This window comes from Petaurus breviceps, unplaced genomic scaffold (genome assembly GCF_028583685.1).
Source record: "Petaurus breviceps papuanus isolate PSGF00001 unplaced genomic scaffold, PetGlider_PUasm1.0 77, whole genome shotgun sequence".
NCBI classification, from domain to species: Eukaryota; Metazoa; Chordata; class Mammalia; order Diprotodontia; family Petauridae; genus Petaurus; species Petaurus breviceps.
This window is the reverse complement of record NW_027186492.1, coordinates 4,644,996-4,667,640: the sequence shown is the minus strand read 5'-3', so window position 1 is coordinate 4,667,640 and position 22,645 is coordinate 4,644,996. Positions and strand designations below refer to the sequence as shown.

Genomic DNA, 22,645 nt, shown 5'->3' with positions numbered 1-22,645 from the left:
GGGCAGGCCACAGAACTGTCACCAGTAGGGTTATCGAAATAGCTGAACTGCAAGAAGGGAGAGGTTGCAGAAGAGGTCCAGAGTTTCCCAGGGATTGACTGTCTATATCCCAAAGGGACCACAGAAGAAAAGGACTCATTTGTACAAAAAAAAAATATTTACAGCAGCTCTTTTTGTGATGACAAAGAATTGGAAACTGAGGGGGGGGGGGTCGGGGGTGCCCATTCAATGGGGAATGGCTAAACAAATTAAGGCACAGGAATATAACGGAATACTATTATGCTCTAAGAAAGGATGAAGGGGACAGTTTGGGAGAAATCTGGGAAGATTTGTATGAACTGATGCAAACTGAAAAGATCAGAACAAGGAGAACAATGTATGTGTTGTGTGTGTGTTTGGACATGGCCAATTCAAGAATTTGTTTTGCTTGACTATTAATGTAATTGGCTTAGTTTTTACTGTTTTCTTAAACTGAGAGAAAATGCAGACTTGAAAATAAATTGAATTTAAAGAGAAAAGAATTAGAAATTCTTTGTGGAAATATATCACTGTAATGGCAGTAGGATTTCTGAGAGAGATCAGAATTTAATAGAAGGGAAAAGGGGCAGGGGGGAGGGTCCCAAATTAAGCGTTTGGGGACCCGCTCTGTAATTTCTCACTAAATTTCTTCCTTAGGAGCACAGACTGAAAGAAGACTCGAGGTCATCTAGCCCAGGCTCTTCATTTTATAAAGGAAGAAACTGACAGCCAGGGAGGGTGTATCTTGCCCAAGGTCAGGTAATGAGCGGTGGGAGGGGAAAGCAGGTCCCCTCCCCCACCTCCTACGCTTCCCAAGGCCCCATCCCAGCAGGTCGCCACTCTGCCCCTCCCTCCGGCCCATCCTGCCCATCATCAGAAACAGCCCGCCTCCCTCGGGTCTGGGGGAGGCCTGAGCCAATCCGAAAGGCCCTGCAAACTGCTGGGACAAGTGGGGTTGGGCACGAGGTTCCTTTACAAGGTGCTTCTGGGGAGTAAACTCCATGAGGGTAGGGCAACCGTCTTTTTGGCCTCTCTCCCCAAGAGCACAGAGAGGGGCTTAGGTAATGAATGAAAATGGGTTGTTTCCATCCCGCACCCTCCCTCCCCAAGTGCCCCCAACTTCCTAGCCTGTCTCCTCCCGGCCTGCTCTGTGACCTCCGAAGTCTACCTACAACTCCCAAGATTCACTGCGCCTGCACCCTAAGAGGCCGCCGCAGCCGGAAGCTTGCGGGGCTGAGGTCCAAGCCCCAGGACTACTAATCCCGGCGTGCACTGGGCCTCTGCCCTTGGCAGGACCAGAGAAGGCCGCCGTAGCCTCGTAGCATAAACCCAGCCTCGTCGTAAAGCCCACTCACCCCGCGCAGCATTTGGGAATTCTAGTAGATGCTTTCGCACCGCGTCCAGCGTCGCCTCCGCCATGACCAAGACGGGGCCCGTGAGACCCGCCCAGTTCCGAGGAGGCTCCGCCCGGGACGCGCGGGCCCCGCCCCCAAAGGCGCGCCCACACAACCTACTAGCCAGTCCATAACAAAGGAGCCGTGTTTTATTGCCCGGTTCGACACGGATACAAATGGACACGTTAAAAAGGACCCCAGTCCCGCAGGGAAGGGGGCAGAACGAGGCTTGGGGCCGGAGTATAAAAGTTATAAATAAGGGGTGTCCAAAATGGCAATGGACAAGGGGCAGCGCCAGACCTCGGGCATGCAGAGGCGCCCGGCCCAGCTCCGGGGGCGGTAGAGGCTGAAGACAGCCCTTAGTGAAGTGATGAGTTCCTCCTCCTGAGAGCGGGGAAACACGAGTGGGAGTGGAGGCCTCCGCGGAGCACGAGGAGGCCCCGGGGATAGGGATGGGGGTGGGAAGGGTGACTCGAGGTTCATGGTCTGGATTAAACTGCAGCATTGAACCCTGGCTGGCCTGATCCGGGAGGCAGCAGCAGACAGGGGGTGGGTTTGGAGTGGATTGCTGAATTGGGCCCCTCCACTCTGGTCCGTGGCGATCCCTCCCAGGTTTCTGGTCTCATTAGGGTGTACCACACTTGCCGCAAGGTTTTCCCAAGGGTGGCTCATGCAGATGTCAGTGCTCAGGAAGGTAGGCAGGAGGGAAGAGAAGAGCTTGTGGAAATGTGTAAGAGAGAAGATGCAGGAGTAATCAAGCACAGCCAAGCCCCAGATTATCTCCAAATCTTCTGCTTAGATTGACCAGGATTACTGCCCCTCTTGTTGACATGGGGAAGCATGCTGACATGTAGAGACACAAAGGCACCCTTCTTTACAAGGAGCCAGCAGCAGATATCCCAAGAGACAAACTCTCATAACCCTCAATTCTTAAACGAAGTCTTACTAGATCCTACTTTAACATGCCTGCCCTTCTACTAATCTCTCTCCTCCACTTATAACTGTCCTTTATAATACTCAGCCCCCTACCCTACACTATTTCTAACCTCTCCCCTAAACCTGTTCTACTTACCTCCTTCCCAAAATGTCTCTGAACAAATGGATAGATTCATAGCTACCTAAGCCTCTGTCTCCTCAACACCTGAATACACCGACACAGTGTGATGGCTACATGACACTATTCTGAAGGCCTGCTTTCCAGACTATATGGCTTTAAGTGAAATCTGCTGTTGTCCTATGGGAGCCAGGAAGCCCATCCTGTGACTAGAGCAACAATTATTTTGTCAAATATGCCACACAGGGCTCTGAGAGCACACCCTTTATGTGCCACCTTTACTCTAAGTTTCACCAGGGAAGATTGTGTTGAGAATCAACTCAAGGGACAAAGCCAAGGACTGCAAGGGAAGTAGCCACAGTTGGAGGAATGAGGAGTGGGGATGAGAGGGGATCGGTCTGAGGTTCCTGCTTCTGAAATCCTTAAAGGAGGATGGACTGTCATGATGGGGCTAGCACCTCAGAACTGCTCTTCAAAGGCAGAAGCTCCAGCCCTCATCCCCAGAGACTTTGTCCAAGCACTTATCAGAAAGTAAGGATATGCTTGGCTTCTACAGTCTAGAATTCAAGAATTACACAAGGGAGGGAAAGTGGGATTGGGGGTGCGGTGCAGGGGTGGGGAACAGGAGACCAGAACTCCATGGTACACCCAGCCTGAAGACCTTACTGACCTGCAGTAACAATGCCTCATAGAGCTGGCCCCACATACTCTGGGAGATAGGGAGACCACTTCTTCCTTGGGGGGGAATGTAGACAATGTTGGGAGAGGGGCCCTTTGAAAGGGAACGGAGACGAATTATAGGGGAGGAGGTATCCCTGACCTGACCATTCTGGTCCCCTACTGGTTGAGTACCATAGATAATGAGGTCCAGAGGACGTGGCATTTCTGGACTGTGGGGGAAAGAAGGTGACAGTGCCAGCCATTGGGACCTTCTACTTATGATTTGGAGAAGCCCAGCTAGTTTCAGGGCATGGGGGAGGGAGGCAGGATTTCCTGCCATGGGTGAGGTGGGGCACTAAGTGCCTTTACCTCACTGAATACCCTGTATTTGCTCCAGCCCAGGGAGCTTGATCCCTGCAGTGATTCAAATGGCTTCAAAGAGAGGAGGGGCTAGTACCCCTCCCCAATTCCCCCAAACCCAATGGGATGAGCTGCTTCCCAACTCCCCATAGCTTCCATGCAGCACCAAGAAAACTTTGGGCAGTCTTCAGATCTGCTCCAGATACAAACATCTGGAGGCACTATGGAGGCAGAAGTCCAAAGTGGGACAAGTGTCAGGAAAATAAATTAATAAATAGGTCCAGGGAGCACTGAGGAAGATATAGGAAAGCTGGGTCCCCCACGGTTTGAACAGTCTTGCCATAGGTCCATGGGGAAGAAGGTGAAGGGGGGGGTGACACCCCACTGGACAAGTACTCTGAGGCTCAAAGCCTCCGTTCCATGCGTCGTTCCACAGCCTGAAGCAGCAGCTCTGAGTACTGCTCCAGCAGTGCCTGTGTCTGCTCAGCTCCCACAGCACTTGGGCTCCCACTTGGGCTGGCTGTCACCACACCCGCCAGGGTCTCTAGTTCCTGCCGCACTGAAGAGAAGGTGTCACTGAGGATTCGGGCAATTTGACTTTGCTCAGCTGAAGGTGTCCTGGTGCTGGCCACCTGTAAGAGGAATAATCAAGAATTAAGTAATCCAGGTCACTGGGGGCAGGGAAAGATGATTCCCAGGCTACAAAAGGGAACACACAGACAGACACACACCCTACACCTCTCTTCCCTAGGTTTTTCTGTAGCTGAATGAGGTGTCTCAGCTACATAAGTTTTTCTTAGAATCTAGAGGCAGTCCTATCACTACCACCACCACACCTGACCAATAAGGGTGGAACCCCCTCACATTTGCTGAAGAGAGGTATGTGCAAGTCCCCTTTTCAGTGATTTCACAGCAAAGCCTGAATCTTTTAAAAAACGCTTTACCAAGAAACAAGGAAAAATAAACTAATGGAAATGAACCCAATGGAAAAACAGAAATGGATGGACTTATAGGATGAAGTTCAGATAGCTTAACTAAAGTTCAACCAGACTGACTTTCCCACCACAGAATATAAAAAAAATAGCCTGGGTTTCTTTTTGTTGTCTCATACCTATATAGGTGACAGACAGGAAATTTGGGTCATGTAAATATGTAGGAAACATGTTGGAAAATATGGTTTAGGATTAAGAAAGAGATCAAAAACTTTCGGACTACTTAGAAGCCTCTTGCTGATAAATCATGATTTTTTTTTTTTCCTAAATCATGAATTCTTCAAGGAAAGAGAACAAATCAATATGTGCTTATTAAATACTATTATCATTCCTTGGGAAATGACTAAACAAATTATGGTGGTAATGAAATATTTCTGTATTCTAAGAAATAAGGAACACGATGAAAAAAGAGATATGAACTGATGATGTGACGTCAGCAGAACCAGGAAAACAATACACATGATGACCGTAAGGAAGTAAATGTGAAGAACAGAACAATTGGAACTGAATGCTGTTGGGTTACAATGCACAAATGTGGTCCCAAAGAAGAGAAACAGAAGATACTTGCTTCTATTCCTTTGAAGGAATGGAAAGTCCATGATACTCCAAGTTCCTCATTACTATACTGCATAACTATCAGACTTTTTTGTTGCTGTTGGCTAGTTTTTCTAAACTTTTTTCCTTCTTTTTTATAAAGGAAATAGTGAGAAATGCAAGTGATATAAAAAATATATCAACAAAAATATATTTTAAAAATCTTCTAATTTTTGCAAGACAGTGCTGGAGATGCAAAAACAAAAGAACAGTCTGCCCTTAAGGAGCTTACATTCCAAGGGAAGAGGCAATATATATATATATATTGTATTATATACATATTATATATATGTATTCATAGAATATATACAATGGTAGTTTGAGGAGGGAGGGTACTAGCACCTAGGGAGGACATCCGAAAAGGGTGAATGTAGAAAATGGCATTTAAGCCGAGTTTTGAAGGAAACCAGGGTTTCCAAAAAGCAGAGGTAGGGAGGGAGTACATTTTAGGCATAGGAGATATCTTTAAGAATACTGGAAAAGTAAGAAGTAGACAACCTATGAGGGTCTTTACTCTCTCTTGGTTCTCATCCCACACACCTGATGGCTCCTTCTCAGTCTCTTTTGCTGGGTCCTTCTCCAGATCATGCCCTCTAGCCATAGGTGTCCCTCAGCATTCTGTCCTGGGCCCTCTTCTCTTTTCTCTCCATACTACTCATCAGCTTCCATGAATTTATTCTCTATGCTTATTCTAAGATCTACCTATCCTGTCCTAACCTCTCTGCTGATCTTCAGTCTCAAATCTCCAAGTGCCTTTCAGATTATCTTGAACTGGATGTGCAGTAGACATCTTAAACTCAACATGTCCAAAACCGAACTTACCACCTTTCCCCCTAAACCCTCCCCTCCTCCGACTTTTGGGGGCAACACCATCCTCCCAGTGCCCCAGGCTCACAACCTAGGGAACTCCTCACTATCTCTCATTACCTCCCTCCCCCCATATATCCAAGCTGTTGCCAAGATCTGTAAATTTTACCTCTGCAACATCTCCTGAATATGCCACCCTTCTTTCCTCTGATATTCGCACCCACCTAGTGGAGGTTCTTATCACTTCACACCTGGACTACTGCCAATAGTCTACTGGTGGGTCTACCTGCCTCAGGTCTCTCCCCACTCCAATACATCCTCCATCCAGCACAAAAGTGCTTTTTCTAAAACCTAGGTATAACAATGTCACCCCCTATCCAATAAACTCCAATGCTTCCCTATCACCTCCAGGATCAAATACAGAATCCTCTGTTTGGGGTTCAAAGCCCTTTATAACCTAGGCCTCTTCTACCTTTCCTACCTACTTACACTGTACTCCTTCCCACATACTCTTCAATCTAGTTACTCTTAGTCCTGGCTGTTTCATGAATAAGACGCTCCATTTCTTGGCTCTGGACATTTCCTCCTTTCTCATGTCTGCCTACTCAATTCCCTGGCTTCTTTTAATTTCCAACTAAAATCCCATCTCCTACAGGAACCTTTCCCAAACTTTCTTAATTCTAATGCCTTCCCCTTATTAATTATTTCCTATTTACGTAGCTTGTTTATATACACATTTGTTTGCATTGTCTCCCTCATTAGACTGTGAGCTCCTTGATGGCAGAGTGTCTTTTGCCTTTTGTATATCCCCAGCGCTTAGCACAATGCCTGGCTGGTACATAGTAAGCACTTAATAAATGTTTACTGACTGACCAAATGAAATACCAAACAGAGGAATTTATATTTGATTCTGGAGAAAACAGGGAGCCACTGGAGTTTATTGGGGGCAGACCTATGCATCAGGAAAGTCCCTTTGGTTGCTTTGTGGAGGAGAAATGATTCCTGTTAAAAGTAATTTTATTAGGGTGCAGCTAGGTGGCACAGTGAACAGAGCACTAGCCCTGGAATCAGGAGGAGCCCGAGTTCAAATCCGACCTCACTTAACACTTACTAGCCATGTGACCTTGGGCAAGTCACTTAACCCCAACTGCCCTGCCTTTCCCCTTCCAAAAAGCAAAAAAAAAAAAAAGTAATCTTATTAAATATGGTTGATCTTCTCTAGTCTGAGAAGCAGCATGGCATGGTAAAAGAGTGCTGGATCTGGAGTCAGTAGCTTCTAGGGACAGAATTCCAATTGTGCCACTCACTAACTGCTACCTCTGGCAAGCTGCTTATCATTTCTAGACCTCCATTTCTTCACCTGTAAAATGAAGGCATTAAACTACTTAAGCATTTTAACTACATATTGCTAAACATGTTTTGAACCCTGAGGCCTGAGCTGAGATGTCTCTGTGAAGTCAACATGTGGCATTTCTAATACATGTACACAGTGGTTCCAGGAATGATGCTATAGGCTTCACCTGCTCTTATCTGAGTGTTTGCTAATTAACTCGTGTCAGGGAAGAAAGATAGGAAAAGAAAATTAATACCTCTAAACAAGAGGTTCAAAACCTTACTCAAGAAAATAACTCTCTAAAAATTAGAATTAACCAAAAAGAAGCTAATGACTCCATGAGATACTAATAAAAAATGAAAAAAAAAAAAGACAAAAAGTTAAAAGACTGAAAAAAGACAATAAAATTTGTGGTATCTTGTAGAAAAAACAAACAAACAAACCTGATCTGGAAACAGACTGAAGAGAAATAGTTTTAATAATCATTGGAGTATCTGAAAGTTATGACCAAAAAAATGAGCCTACACATATTTTAAGAAACCATACAGTCTTGGACACTTGACACTTAACTAGTTGTGTGACCCTGGGCAAGTCAATTAAACCCAATTGCCTTGCCTTCCCGCTAAAAAAAAAAAAAAAACCACAGTTAGGGTTATCCATAATTTAGCAGTTACCATTAAAAAGGAATGGAATGATAGTCCAAAAAGGAAAAGATGTAGGCTTACAACCAAGAGAAATTTACTCAGAAAAACAGTATTGTCCCACAAGGGGAAAAAATGGACCTTTAATGAAATATAAGATTTCCAAGCATTCCTGATAAAAAGACCAGAGCTGAGAAGATAATCTAGTAAACACAGGCGTCACAAGAAGCATAAAAGGTAAGCATGAACTAGCAATCATATGGGTTAAACTGTTTACCCTCTTATATGGGGAGATGATATGTGTATCACCTGAGCACTCTAGAATCATTAGGGTTGTTGTGTTGTGTTGTGTTGTGTTGTGTCTATAAACCAACAGAAGGCCTGGAAGTGATTCTATTAAGATCTGATGACCTTAAAAGAATGAAAAGGGTGAGGAGGAGGAATACCCTGGAAGAGAGAAACAAAAAAGGAAGAATAGGAGAAACCATCTAACATAACTGGGGTGGCGGTTGTGTGCACACGCAAGTAGATGTCTATATAGCAAGGAAGAAGGAGTAGAGGGGGCAAGGACTAGACTAAATCTGAACCTCATTCTCATCTGAACTGGTCAAAGGAGGGAAGAACACACACACACACACACACACACACACAGGGCACAGAAATACATTTCCCCTATCAGGGAAACAGGAAGGAAAGAGTTAAGGGAAAAGGGGAAATAAAAGGGAGGGAATCCTAAAGTAGGGATTAGTCAGAAACAAAATAAACTCTTTAAGAAAGGACAGGAAATAAAGAGAAGGAAAAGTATAGAAGAATAGGATGAAAAGAAATAAAACACTTAGCAACCAAATCTATGAGTAAATGGGATGAAATGACCTATAAAATGGAAGAGGATAGCAGAGTGGATCAAAATTAAACAAATGCTGTTTACAAAAAACACAATTGAAATAGAAAGATATATATGGAGCAAAAACAAAGGGCTGGAAGAAAATCTATTAAGCTTCAGCTAAAGTAAAAAAGGAGTATTATAAAAAACAGACTCAATTAAGAGATAAACAGGGAAACTACATTTTGTTAAAAAGTACCATAGACAATGAATTAATAATATCAATACAAACCTTATGTGTATCAAATGGCAGAGCGTTTAAATTAAAAGAAAAAAGTTAAATGAGTTACAGTTTTCAGAGGAATTCTAAGATATCAACAGTCTTATAAACTCCTCCCCCACACACTAAATTGCTAATAATCAGAGAAATTCACATTAAAACAACTCTTGAGGTACCACCTCACACTCATCAGATTGGCAAAGCTGACAAAAAAAAAGGATAATTACAAATACACTAGAGGGGCTAGGGGCTATTGGAAAACAGATACATTAACATATTGTTAGTGATGCTATAAAATGGCCCAGCCATTCTGAATAACAACTTGGAACTACATCCTAAAAACTATTAAACTGTGCACACTCTTTGACTCTGTGATTTCTGATCCTAGACCTAAAACTCAAAGAGATCAAAAAGAACCCCTTATTTATTTTATTTAATATTTATAGAAGCTCTTTCTGTGGTGGCAAAGAATGGGGAATGACTAAATAAGTAATGGTACATGAATGTAATGGGTTACTACTGTGTTGCAAGAAATTGCGAAAGGGAAGGTTTAAGAGAAACCTAGTATGAACTGATGCAGAGTAGAATAAGCAGAACCAGGAGAATAATTTATACAATTAACAACATTATTAGATGAACAATTTTAGACTTAGAACTCTGATCCACAGAATGACTAACCACATTTCCAGAGACCTCATGATGAAACATGTTACCTACCTCCAGAAAAGAAAAATTATGAACTCTAGAGTGCAGATGGGAGGCATCCTTTATTTCTATTTTTTGGAGGGGCCAAGGGTAGGTGGGGTAGGGGAAACATAGCTAATGTAGGAATCTGTTTTTCTTGAGTCTATATATTTGTAATGGGTTTTGTTTTTCTTGCTTTCTCCATGGGGGAAGGGGAGGTGGGAAGAGATTTTGGAACTGAGAATCAAATTAAGAAACAAAGCAATAAATTCTTGTTAACTGAATAAAAAAATATAAAAAACTAATGTGCTTTATTATTAATGTATTAATGTGTATAGTGAAACAGAGCCCTGGATTTGGAGAGGACCTAGGTTAAAAAATCCTGTCACTTATTTGTGACCTGCTTCTACTTATATGACCTTGGGAAAGTTCATCTCAGTTTTCTCATCTGTAAAATGAGAGAGTTGGAATAGATGGCCTTTAAGACCTATTCCAGCTCTATGGTGATTTAATTTTATGACTATTTGTTAAGATGTGTTATATATCAAAACCTCCAAACTGACATTAATCCATGAATAACTTGATGGGTCCCATCATTCAACTGTTTCAAATCCACCTGTTTCATTATCTAACCTACATCTCTCTATCTTGTATGAAAGACTTAATCAAATGTTTTGAGTAAGAACCACAAAATTTTCAAGTTGGAAGGACTCACTGGCTATTTAGTTCAATCCATATCTAAAAAAGAATCCTTCCTATAACATATTGAACAAACAGTCATTCAATCTTTATATGAAGATTTCTAATGAAGGGTAATTCACTACCTCCCAAGGCTGGCTGGCCAATCCACTTTTTTTTCCTCCAAAAAATTATATTTTAGACTCTAACACCAGAATTCAAATACAGAATAGAGAAAAGAAACAAAAATATATCATAAACTTAAATATTGGGACTTAAATACAAAATTAGAAAAAAAACTGCATATAGTGTGCATAGCAAAACATAAGAGAGGATTGAAAATATGTAACAAATTTTGATTTCAAGAAAGCCTGTATGATAAATACTCATTGTGTTGAGAATTGTCCATCTTTGCTTAGCCAATTCACTTTTGAAAAACTCTTAATTGTTTAGTTCTAAGTAGGAAGTCTGTCCTTACATCAAGACTAAATTCACCTCTACTCTATCACTCTCTCTTCCCTCCCCCCTCTTTTGTTCTCTATATGTATATAAACAATCATACATATTAACAGCTAGCATTCTTTACAGAATGCTCTCCTTAGTTCCACTCAACATTTTTATAAATGACTTGGAAGGCAGAGATGGCATGATTACCAAATTTGCAGATGACATGATCCAAAAAAGATCTCAAGATTATAAACTTACAGTTAGAAGGGGCCTTGGAAACACAGTCTAATCCTTTTGTTCTTTTTTTTTAACTGTACAGTAGTACAGTAAAAGCAAAAGCTCAAAATGACATATATTAGTACAACTAATCTGTAGGATGGGAGCCAGCAGTTTTTCCAAGAGCCCTTCCAGGCATTCTTTAACCAGTCTACTGACTCGCCCCCAAAGTCAGGAGCCCTTGGGTATAGTTCAGATACAAGCATCCCAAATGCTGGATTTGGCAAACCCCCCCATCAGAATCCAAGCATTTCCTCACTGGCTTTTTTTTACAGAGGTAAATGTGTATATAATTTGTAATAGTTTTAAGGGGCAGTAAATAAATAGTGACCAAAGCACTGGTTCCAAGGCCAGGAAGACCTGGGCTCCGAAGCCTGCAGCTGATGCATCTTGGTTGTGTCACCCAGGGCAAGTCATTCATCTTAGTGCTCCAAGCCCCATGGTATCATCCTCAAAGAGAAATGGAAGCCAGCTGGCCATGCACTGAGCTAGAAAACCACAAATGAACATTATTTATGTTGCAGTGTATTTCTATTTATTTTGTACAACATTCCCAAATTATATTTTCATCTGGTATTGTGATGCACTTGGGATGTGGGCTTTGAGTATGACACCTCGGCTGGAAACTCTAAGACCATATGTTGCAGAGAGGACACTGATCTGTACCACTATTTGCTTAAAGTAAAAATAAAATAAAAAACAGATCACACACACAGAAGTATATATACAGACAGTTCTCACTTAAGATAAATGAATCATTCTGCAGACTTCCCCTTCTCTTGGGGCCCCTCTCCTCTCCCAAGTGGCTTCTGCACTGGTGCTACTGGCCCCACTACACTGAGCAGAAGTAAGAGTCCTAGCTGCTGCCTGCCCCTCAACTTTGCATCAAGTGAATTTACATAAAGCAAGAACTGTCTGTATACATGTATACACAATGTGTGTGTTATGCATATATATTTTACATATTTATGTTTGGTGTATACACACAGGATAGAGACTAGTTACACTGTTCAAAAAGGATAAAGTTAAGATTGCACGATATGTTCTTCATTCTAATACTGCTACAGAAGAAATACATTTGTTAGCTGAAAGTAACCTTCAGTGTAGGAAGTTGTGATATTTCCCATCTCTTCATCTGACAGATAAAACAAATACATATACATATATACATAGACGTGTATGTAAGTGAGAGGAGAGAGAGGGAAACAGGTTGACAGAGAACCATCTGAACTATGGGATGTGTTTACATCCCAGACTGAAGAATTCAGAGGGGTGACTAGGGACTGTATTGTTTTTATATCCTGGTATCATCCCCAGAGTTTAGCATAATACTTTATACACAGAAAGCTCTTAGTACCTTGTTTTGTTGCTGATCAAGAGAGGACTTGAAAAACAAGTTATCTGGAGAATGACCCCAATAAACTCAACAGCCAAAGAAAACCTCAATAAAATCCCTTTGATTCTGTTCAACAAACAGTGACTCAGTAATTGCTCTATCCCCTACGGCCCTTGGCAGGGTAGAGATACAGGCAAGTCTATACAAAGCTACTTTGAAAAGCCCATGTGTAAGAGGTAGAGGTGCAAAGAGGTGGAAGTGAACATTCCACTCATGAGAGAAATCGTGTACAAAGACTGAGGTGGGAGATGGCATGAATGTGTACAGGACAAACAAGCAAAGGAACACAGAAGAGATGAGGGAGTGTAATCAGATATAATCAGCTGGGAAAGGCAGGAGGCTGTAGGCAGACTGTGAAGGTCTTTATTTTTTTTTTTAAAGCAATTGGGGTTAAGTAACTTGCTCAAGGTTACACGGCCAGTTATTTCTGGGTGTGGTGCTAAGTATCAGAGCCCAGATTCGATCCCAGGTCATCCCAACTGTGGGGCCAGTGCTCTTACTTGCTTGTGCTACCTGGCCGCCCCTTGCGAAGGTCTTTAAATACCAAACAGGAATTTGTATCTTATCCGAGAGGCAACAGAGAGCCATGTAGCTTCTTGAGCAGGGTAGTATAGGGGTCACATCTGTGCTTCAAGAAGATTTTGGCAACTGTGTGGAGGGTACCATTGTGAGAAGAAAAAGACTGGTGACAGGGATACCAACTAGGGGATTATTATAACAGTCCATGTTAGAGGTGATGAAGGCCTGAATGAAGATGGTAGCAGAGTAAGTGGAGAGAGGGGAATGAACCAGAGAAAAACTGGGAAGGTAGAAAAAAAACTGACTGGATATGGAGGGGTGAGAGATGGTCAAGAGTCAAGGATAAGTCCCAAAGGTGCAAACCGGAGTGCTGGGAGGAAAGGCAGGGATGGGATTGAGGGGACAAGTAGAGAGAGGGACTGGTCTTGGCAAAGAGAGTGGCCACCACTTCAACAGAAGCTGGAGCAAAAGTGGAGAGAATGGAGAACTTTCTGAAGGGGACTAGAGCTATTCATACGTAGATTTAGGAGATGACATTAATAACATCATTGAATTGTTAACATTTCCCACCTGATAGAAGGGGGCATCTCATAATGCAAAGAATGTACATGACCTTTGTGCAACTGACTGTGTAGCCAGCAGAAAACCAAAATGGCAATAGAAACTTGTCCCATAACATCAAAGTGCACAAACTCATAATGTTAGTTACTCAGAAAATGATCACCCTCTAGAGCTACAGATATTGTGTCCTGGCCAATGAGAAAATGGGCCAGGGAATAAAGCTTCAGGAAGAAAGTGGAACTCTAGAGAAAAAAGAATGAGAAGGGGTAAAGAAAATGGTGGCAGTTGTTATCCAGTGGCAGCATTGGAATCTTGAGCAAGATATAATCAGGAGTGGAAGAAAAACTATAGGAAGCTAAGGAAGGCCCTAAAAAAAACAGAATTTGGAAGTCAGATTGACAGGAACTTTCCCTTCTTCTGCAAAAGCTAACCATTCTGGTGGGAGAAACTATAAAAATGCCCATGCCTGAGCAATAACAGAGGAGACTTTTGGGCCAGGGGTGGGGAGCCTGCTTTAGGCAAACTTTACACTGCTATGGGAAGTTTCTTTGTACTAGTTTTATCCCACTTTGGCCCCAGCTTAAAAAAGATAGCATTTGTTTTGTTTTTCTTTCAGTACTCCACAGTCTCGGCCCCATCACTCCACTCCACTCTCACCCCTTCCCCAGAAGGTCATTTGGGTTTCTAGGACCCACTTTCTTTGGAACACTAGGTTAGCTACTAGCTTAGAATTGTTGATAGGTCAGAGGATATGAAATATATTCTAATTCACACTTTTCGAAGTTATAATTACATAAAATAGGGTAATTAGATCCAACCTAGAAGACCCATGCAGTGCAAATTTGAGTATTATAACCATTTCAGGGATTCGTTATTGACACTAATGGAGACCTAGCCGTGCCGAATTTCCCCTCTATAGGTGCCCTGGCCCCTCCATGGAATCTGCTCCCACCCTTGGTTCCAAGGGTGAGGAAATTAGCACCCAACTTGATCACTTAAGACTCTTATCTTTACGGACAATTCAAATATCTTTTTCAACTTTAGCCAGGAAGTCCTTATTGCCTGACTCATTTCTCTGTCCCATTCTGTTTTGCTGAAGTACAATTACTAGTCAGCTGTTAAGACCAGTAACAGTCATCATTTTGCCAAAAGGAAGAGAATTGTAGCCGTTCCCTTCGGGGTCACTCACCAAACGATACAGCTGAACAGCTCGGTGCACGCTGTTCCGAAGCTCCACCACAAGCCGCTCACACTGCTCCATGCTCACCATCATCATCAGCTCTGGGAAGGACAGACGCTGCTAAGTGAATTCCTACCAACTTCCCTTATGGGCCTCCCACCCAAAGGAACCCCAAAGCTGAGAGACTCCTGAGCTGTACCCAGCCTTTCTGCCAATCTCAGCTATCTTCTCAGGCCCATCAGCAGGGCCATGGACCCTTTTGGGACTACTCCCCCACTTAAACCATTCCCATATCTACCCCCACACCCAGTACAAGAGGCTGATATGAAAGGGGCCACAGTCCCAGAATTCAGTTGGCACTGAGGTGGACAAGGCAGGCACAGGGAGAACATGGTGTTCAGCAGGAGGGTCTCACCATTAAGGGAGTGACTTATGGAACGAGACAGGAGCAGACAGGACGAGACACAGCAGAGGCTGGATGCACAGAAATGGGATGGAGCCCGAGAGTGAAAAATAGAAACAAGAGAAGGGGGAGGGGATAGGAGATGAGAGGTGAGGAACTATGCACACCTGAGTCCTGGCTCAGGGAAGCCCCTGGCCTGGAAGGTTCCATGGGGCTGGGGGTCTTCTCTGGGGATGGGGGTTGCAAGTTCTCAGGCCCTCGGGGGAGGCATGTGGCTGGTAGTTCCTGGGCACAGGAGCTTTGGGGCCCAGGCTGAGCCTGGCACTCTGTCCTCGGTGTGAGAATGGTGCCCTCCCCCAGACAGGCCTGCCCCTCTGGTGTGGCAGACTTCTTCCCCAGGGCCCCTGGGGAGCCAAGCTGTTGAGCTTCACAGGGAGCCCGGCCCTTTGTCCCAGGGGAGAAAGCAGCCAGGCTGGGCCTGTCAGGCAGTGGCTTGGGAATGTCCAGGACAAGGTGAGCCCGGCTTGGCAGGGCTGGCTTGCTGATGGATGTGATCCTGATGGGGTTGGGGACCTGAGTTTCAGTCAACTCCCCCTGGCCTAGATTTTCCCCCACAGAGGTGCTCCGCGACATCTTAGCCATGGAGCTGGTGGTGGGGTTCAGGTAAGAACGGGGCCGAGCTGGGCGACCATCAGCCTGAATTAGAGAGCCCAGTCCTTCTTGGACACCACTCTGCTGTAGGGGTACTGGACCAGGTAGAGGTGGTTCATCTGTAGAAACACAACTAAGGTCAAACTGGAGAAAAGCTAAACCGAAAGGTCATGGCTTTGTGGTCAGGCCCAGGGAACACTTAGGGGCTTGGAAGGACTCAAACGCATGTATAGGAAAAACCCCCAGTGGGTTTGTCAGACTCTCCTACTCCCTGGAAACCCCTAAGCTCAAATGTCCAAGAGGGAGTCGTCACATCAAGCTAAGCCCCTCACCTTGTGACACCAGGTTATGCACTGACTGGGCTTTCTGGAGGCCACTGTCAGAGCCTGGTGAGGCAGTCTTCTTGTGTGTCCAGCTGCTATCCAGGTTCAGGCGGCGCCGTCGGAGCAGAGGGGCCACAGGCTGGGGATTAGAATCCCCAGGAATTGGCTCGGCTTCTGGTAGGACTCCTGGGGGGCTGATGACTCCATTGCTAGGCTTCTCACTGGGGGCCTGGAGCACCCTGATGGGTCTCTGTGGTAGAACTGGTCTCAAGGAAGAGAGAGATTGTTCCCTAGAGGAATGAGATGGGACATAGTCAAGCTGAGAAAGTGAAGAAAACTGAATGGTCTATCCCTGGATGTGCCAGCCTTAGCCATGCATGTCCAGAGGACACTCTTTGGGGGTCAGTAGGGACAAAGGGCAAGGTCTCTTCTTTGCTGATGACAGGGGTAAGGTGGCATAATTTCTCCAAAGTTTTGAGCCAAAGAAGCAGCAGATGAGGTTCAGGCACGGGAATAAAGAAGCCTAGAGTGCTTCAGAGATAACCTGACACCAGCCTTGGGGGAAGGACTAGCTTGTTTCTAATCACTTTCTAAGCAGAGACACAGGCAGAGGTTTTCACTTCTTTGGTTCTAGGGTCAGTGGGTAGATGAAGGGATCTAGGGCTCCATGCTCAGAGTTGGGCTCCTCTAAGTTGAGAATGGTGTACCTGAGTGTAGGAGTCTGCACCTGTGACAGGAATCGGGATGATATGCTTTGAGGCTCCATCCTCTCTAGGGGTCGGCCTGGGCTACCTATCATGGAGATTGACAGTAAGTTCGTCAGTCAACAAGTATTCATTAAGTTGCTACTATGTGCCAAAACCCTGAATACCAGCAGTAAAATCTAGGCACAAATATGAGTACCACTTTCCAGCCCTCAGGACTCAGACGCAACCTTCTACAACATGGAAACCCCAGGATAAACACCCATCCACCCCTGGGCCCCTGCTGCAGGAAGACAAGTCCTAGGACATGCTCTGCCCTTCGACCTTTCTTTCTTCCCTTGAGTTCTCCCTCTCACGGGTGGCCTGGGAATGGATCGAGGGTTATTGTGACCAGGGTCCTGGTCCTCTGGCCACACCTGGAACAGCCCCATTGGCTAGGGTCTCAAAGTGCCGTCTGAGGAACTGTTCCTGGTCAGGAGTACGGGGGCTGCCTCCCTGTAGCCCACCAGAGCCAGTTCCTCCATCCTCCTCTTCTTCCTCCTCTTCCTCTTCACCCTCAGCTGGCTCTTCAAGGTCTGAGGAGATTCCGTCCACACTCAGGGGCTCTGTGCTCTCAGAGTCTAGGAAAAGGGGGGTGAGAGTAGGGGGAGAGGACATACTACACCCATATCTCGCTTCAATTCTACCATTTAGCCCTCCCAGGGTGGTCCTGGCCCTAAAGTATAGCTTTTATTCCATCTGCATGCTCTCTCTGCCCACCAAGGAAGTTCCTAGGGACTGTGGACTTTGGGATGATAGGGTCTTCTTACCTTCATTAGGATGCTCTGGGCTGGAAAGGCGGCTGCTGCTATAATCCACAGAGCAAGCACTATCAGGACTGTGTTTCTCAGTGCCTCTGTTACTTGGGTACACTCTACCCAGTGGGCCATGAGGAAGGGCCTGTACCTGGAACTCACTGCCAGGAAGGCAAGACCCAGCAAGTAGGGAGAATGAGGAAAGCAAGGAAAAGAGATTAGCCACTTTACTAGGCTGCTAATTTTCTTCCTCATCTCTGGGAAGATGGTAGACTATCATCTGGGCCTATTATTTTGGGGAGGTACAGGTTGGGGGAGAACCAGATAAAGATCCAGCTTCCCATATTTCAGTGATAAAGTACACATCTGAAATCAAAAGAGGAACTAGAGGGGTAGGGACTACACAGTGCTGAGGACTAGATGGGGTGGAGGAGGGTCCTTGCCTGGTATCAAGGGGAGGGCAGTTGCCTGCCTCTGGGTAGACAATGCCATCTTCATTGTTCATTGGCTCCAACTCTTGAGCAAAGACCCCCTCTTCGTGAGAAATCATTTGGATAACTTGAGAACAGGCACAAGGCTTGGAAGTCAGGGACTGGGGAATGCTGCCATTCTGGAAACACATGGAAAAGGCCACAGGTGAGTTTCTTGATATGAAAAGAGGCCCTCAAATAGGGATGGAAGTAAGATGAGGAAAGAAGCTTGGACTATCCTAATCCTGAAGAGAAGCTGAGTATGCCATAGTCCTGGATAAGAACCAGAGTCCAGGGCTCTGGTGGCAAATTGGGAGATAAAAGATTTAAGGGTAACATATGACGTAGTCATATCTGTATGTTTTCAAGCTCCTGGAAAAACTGTACTCTTTTATAGCCTATGGATGCCCATCCCCAGTCATTACTTATTATACCTTATCATCCAATGGGCTTAAACTGGGACAAACGCCATATTTGTTTCACCCTAGTTGCCATACCAGACCCAGATATGTTCAAATCTGAATCTGTAACTCAAAAAAAGATGAAAGAGCCCCAGACTTCAGGAGTAAGATAAGGCTGACTTGGATCTTGATGGAGGTCACCTGGGAAAGAGACCTTACCTGACTGGGATTGGCATCTACAGGAGCCTGTTGACTATGTTTCTCAGCCTGGGCCTGAGTCAGCAACTCCTGTGCCAGAGAATCCTGGCTGGGTGGCCGAGGTGCTGAGGACAATGTCTCCAATTGCCGGAGGTCCAACATGGAGCGGACACTTAGCTCTACACCTGGCTGGGCCCATCGTCCTCGTCTCCGGGGACCTTGGCTGGTGGCAGGAGCTGGGTCCAGGAATTCTACTCCCTCCTGAGACTAAGAAAATAGAGGGTAAGAGTGGAAGTCAGGGAAGGCTTCAATCAGCCTCTACCTGCTACAAAAGATTATTGGGGGACCTCAAAAACTAAGGATGACATGAAGAAAGTAACAGTGGTCATTAAGGCAGCACAGTAGATAAACTCAGTTAAGTCTGGCCTCGAACACTGAATGACCCCAGGCAAGTTACCTAATCTCTATCTGCCTGAGTTTTCTCGATACTAAAATAGGGATAACAGCACCTGCCTTTCAGGGTTGTTCTGACGACCAAACGGATATCTGAAAAGCACTTAGCACAGTGCCTGGCATACAGCAGGTAGTCTATAAATGTTTATTACCTCTTCCTCTCCTGAAGCAAAACAAACTCCTCAAAGGCAGGCATTGCCCCATTCCCATCTCTGTATCCCCTCCTTGTGCCTTGCATACAGCAGGTGTTTCATAAATATTTGTTGTAGGGAGTACTCTAAACCCTGAAGGAGCACACATATCCAACAGGGACCCCAAGCCCCTCTATTCCCTTAGGAGGTATCACTGCCATCTCTGACCTGGAGAACTTTAGTCTTGAAGTATGAGATGAATTCCCACAACCCCATTTTACTGAACCTTTCAGTGACAGTAAAAGGAATTAGGCCTTTTCCATCCCAGGAGAGTTTACTAGAAGGAGGCTGTCTGGTTTCTTTTAGACAGCTATGAAAACCTGTAATCCCTTGAGGCCAATACTAAAGCAATATACAATTTACATAGGATCACAGATTTAAAGGATCTGAGGATAGGAGGAGTGATCCAGTCTACCTCCCCATTATACAGATTAGAAAAATGGACAGGCCCAGAGAGGTTAAGTGACTTGCCCAGGATCACAGAGGTGTCCTTGGACTTGTCCCATGGCCACACTGCCTCTCAGTTTCCCAGCCCTGTCTGCAGCCTGGCTCCAGCTGGTAAGGCCTTGGGTTCTGAATCTGCACCTCGAGTTTCTACTGAACCTTCAATTCCCCAGGGCTCTTGGAGCTGACCCACTTCCTGAGTGACCACTTACATCTCGTGCCTTTGACTGCTCAACTAACTGGATCTCCTTCCAAATAATGATGAAGACAACTCTGTTCCTGTTCTTCCAATTCTACTGGGTTCCAGAGCTGATTGTGCCCAAAGGAAAGAAAATGGTGGCGGGGCTTCCCACCTGGAACTGATTCTTACCGTCAATCGTCAATCAGTCCTGTTGTAAATAAACATTAGCAGGGGCACTTACCCGACTCATTTCCCAGTGGGACAGGCTTCGGGGCAAGGCTGGACCTCGGGCTGAAGCTGTCATAGAGGAAGAATTATTGGGAAAGGGTTCTGGGGGATGCTGAGCAACGTCAAACTCAACCAACTTTCTACCCCAACTTTGACCTCTCCAACCTCAAAACAAACATCCCATTTGCTTCTACATCTTGATCCCTGAGATCTTCCAGCTCAACCTGATAACCCTGTTCCCCTAACTTCAGGGTTTTCCAAATGTTTTAGTCCCTGTACACTTTTCCTTCTAGTAAGCCTTGTGGTTCCTAGTTAATATTAAAGGAAATAAATTGGAGAGTTAACTATGCATACGGACACAAAAAATAAAGAGACTAATTTCAACATGATAATATAATTAGTTACCAAACAATCATCATATCTCCTTGACAAGCTTCTACACTCCCTAGGGTGTGTAAACTCCAGGTTGGGAATCCCTGCATTACTTCCTTCTGGGTCTTTTATACATTCTTCCTTTACACCAAGGAGACATATACCTGGATCTTTCTTGGTACCCTTGGCCAGAATGGGCAGGGCTGGCAGTTCTTCTTCCTCAGTGCCCTCATCTTCCCCATCTTTGTCACTGTCTGAGGAAAGGGCCGGTACTGGAGAAAGTACTGTAGGGGCCTCTCGGCTAAAATCAATATGGATCCCAGGAGTAGGGACAGAGACAAGGGAAGGTTGTCAGTAGAGAAACTGATGGGTACGGGAGAAAATCAAATTATAGGGCTGGGATCTTAGAAGGAGGTGTTCATACATGGCCCAGGCTATGAGATGAAGGCAGGAGTATATGTGGGCAACGTCACAGAGAGGCAATAAGCAACTCCGCCCCCTTCCCTTGATCCTTACCGGCTGAGCCCAGAGGCTCTTCGAGGGGGTGATAGCCCCTGCTGCTTGCCCCCTCGCTGGCGCTGCCGAAGCTCAGCCAAACGTTGCCGCATGCTGATAGTCATCTCAGAGCTCAAGCGCCATACAAAGATGCAGCTAAGTGCAGAATCATAAGAAAAATCAGGGGAGGGAATAAAGACAGAACCCAAAGGGCAGGCAGCAATATCACAACACTCTCCCCTGGGCCAGTGGGCAAGATGGCAGAAGTTCAGAAAAGGGCTGTGGATATCATGTCAATCTCAAATTCTTGCTTAATGAATCAATCAATTAGCCAGTAAGCATTTAGGAAGCACCTGCTACAATCCAGAAACTGAGACAAGCACGGGGGAAACAAAGGTAAAAATGAAATCCTTATTCTTAAGGAACTTGTATTTCAACAGAGGAAACAATAAATACATATGTATGTTTACATATGACAAACAAAATAAATACAAGATCATATAAATGATATAAAATAGTAGTTCAGGGTCTCATGAGAAGGAGGCTGAACTCTGAAGGAAACAAGGGATTCTTTTTTTTTTTTTTTTAAAGCAATCAGGGTTAAGTAACTTGCTCAAGGTTACACGACCAGTTATTTCTGGGTGTGGTGCTAAGTATCTGAGCCCGGATTTGATCCAGGTCATCCCGACACTGGAGCCGGTGCTCTCACTCGCTGAGCCACCTGGCCGCCCAGAAACAAGGGATTCTAAGAGACAGGGATGAAGGGGAAGTGTGTTCTAGACAAGGACAATAGCCAGTGCAAAAAAGGCCAGCCAGTGCTAAACGGCCGTTCAAACTAACAGAGAGTCAAGGTAAGGAAGTCTTGGTCCAGAGCCTTTCAGAAGAGAAGCTATGGTGGGAAACATGGCTTTTTCTCCCAAGGGAGGCTTCTTCTGCTCACCTGTCTCCTGATACAGATATGAGATGTTTGCAGTCGTTGCTGAACTTCATGCCAGTGACAATCTCTGGGGAAGACAGAGAATACAGTTCATGAGCCTCCTATAATCTCTACCACAAGCCTCTCCAAACTAGAGAAGGGGAGCTGAAGACAGGTTATACCAGCCCTGTCTAGGTTTTAGGGCCATCTGGAGAAAAGGAAGAACTCACCTGAATGGCCATACATGGTAGCTACACACTCTCCTGAGGAGAAATCAAAAATGGAGAGGTTCTTGTCTGAACAGCTGGTAGCAATGTAGATGCCTGAGGGGTCCGTCTGAACCTAAAGGATGAGGTATTTGGTAGAGGGAGTTTAGAAGCAGGCTGGAACAGAAAAGCACTCAACACTCTACACTGAACAGGGCTCCCCACCAACCCTTCTATTGCAGCCAAGCCTGAAAGGTCTCCTTACCTTGATGAGGGTCCCATCCTCACCCTGTGACCCTTTGTAGAGTTTCTTTTGTTTCCCACTGCTGATATTAAAGATCCTAAGGACAGACAAGAGAGGATTCATTTTCTTTGACCCACAGAGTGTATGCATTGTGGAAGGAAATGTCCAGCACATGGCTGGGTGATATATGTCTCTTTTCCTGTCTTCCTTCTCCCCCCATCCCCCACTCTTGCCCTATCCCAGACAGGCAACAGCCCCCTGACAAGTGTAATGG

At 45.0% G+C, this 22,645-nt stretch overlaps 2 protein-coding genes across 7 annotated transcripts in view; both read right to left on the bottom strand.

The window, feature by feature from the left end:
• Positions 1-22,645, bottom strand: part of JMJD7 (jumonji domain containing 7) — a 101,832-nt gene that overhangs the window by 7,338 nt on the left and 71,849 nt on the right. For 2 of the 4 annotated variants that reach the window (XM_069105813.1, XM_069105812.1), the window contains exon 2: positions 1,374-1,446. In XM_069105813.1, coding sequence (XP_068961914.1) covers positions 1,374-1,446 — 73 coding nt within the window. Of the gene's footprint in view, positions 1-1,373; positions 1,921-22,645 lie in introns of those variants that run through there. The other 2 variants (XM_069105810.1, XM_069105811.1) reach the window with 1 other exon arrangement.
• Positions 3,891-22,645, bottom strand: part of MAPKBP1 (mitogen-activated protein kinase binding protein 1) — an 84,525-nt gene continuing 65,770 nt past the window's right edge. The window contains exons 17-31 of one of the 3 annotated variants that reach the window (XM_069105806.1): positions 22,393-22,468; positions 22,152-22,263; positions 21,946-22,009; positions 21,027-21,161; positions 20,675-20,811; positions 20,152-20,207; positions 18,663-18,908; positions 18,016-18,182; positions 17,588-17,733; positions 17,195-17,398; positions 16,782-16,866; positions 16,084-16,364; positions 15,268-15,870; positions 14,707-14,798; positions 3,891-4,118 (exon numbers count right to left, since the gene is read on the bottom strand). In XM_069105806.1, the coding sequence (XP_068961907.1) occupies positions 3,891-4,118; positions 14,707-14,798; positions 15,268-15,870; positions 16,084-16,364; positions 16,782-16,866; positions 17,195-17,398; positions 17,588-17,733; positions 18,016-18,182; positions 18,663-18,908; positions 20,152-20,207; positions 20,675-20,811; positions 21,027-21,161; positions 21,946-22,009; positions 22,152-22,263; positions 22,393-22,468 (2,632 nt within the window). The remainder of the gene's footprint in view (positions 4,119-14,706; positions 14,799-15,267; positions 15,871-16,083; positions 16,365-16,781; positions 16,867-17,194; positions 17,399-17,587; positions 17,734-18,015; positions 18,183-18,662; positions 18,909-20,151; positions 20,208-20,674; positions 20,812-21,026; positions 21,162-21,945; positions 22,010-22,151; positions 22,264-22,392; positions 22,469-22,645) is intronic. The other 2 variants (XM_069105807.1, XM_069105808.1) reach the window with 2 other exon arrangements.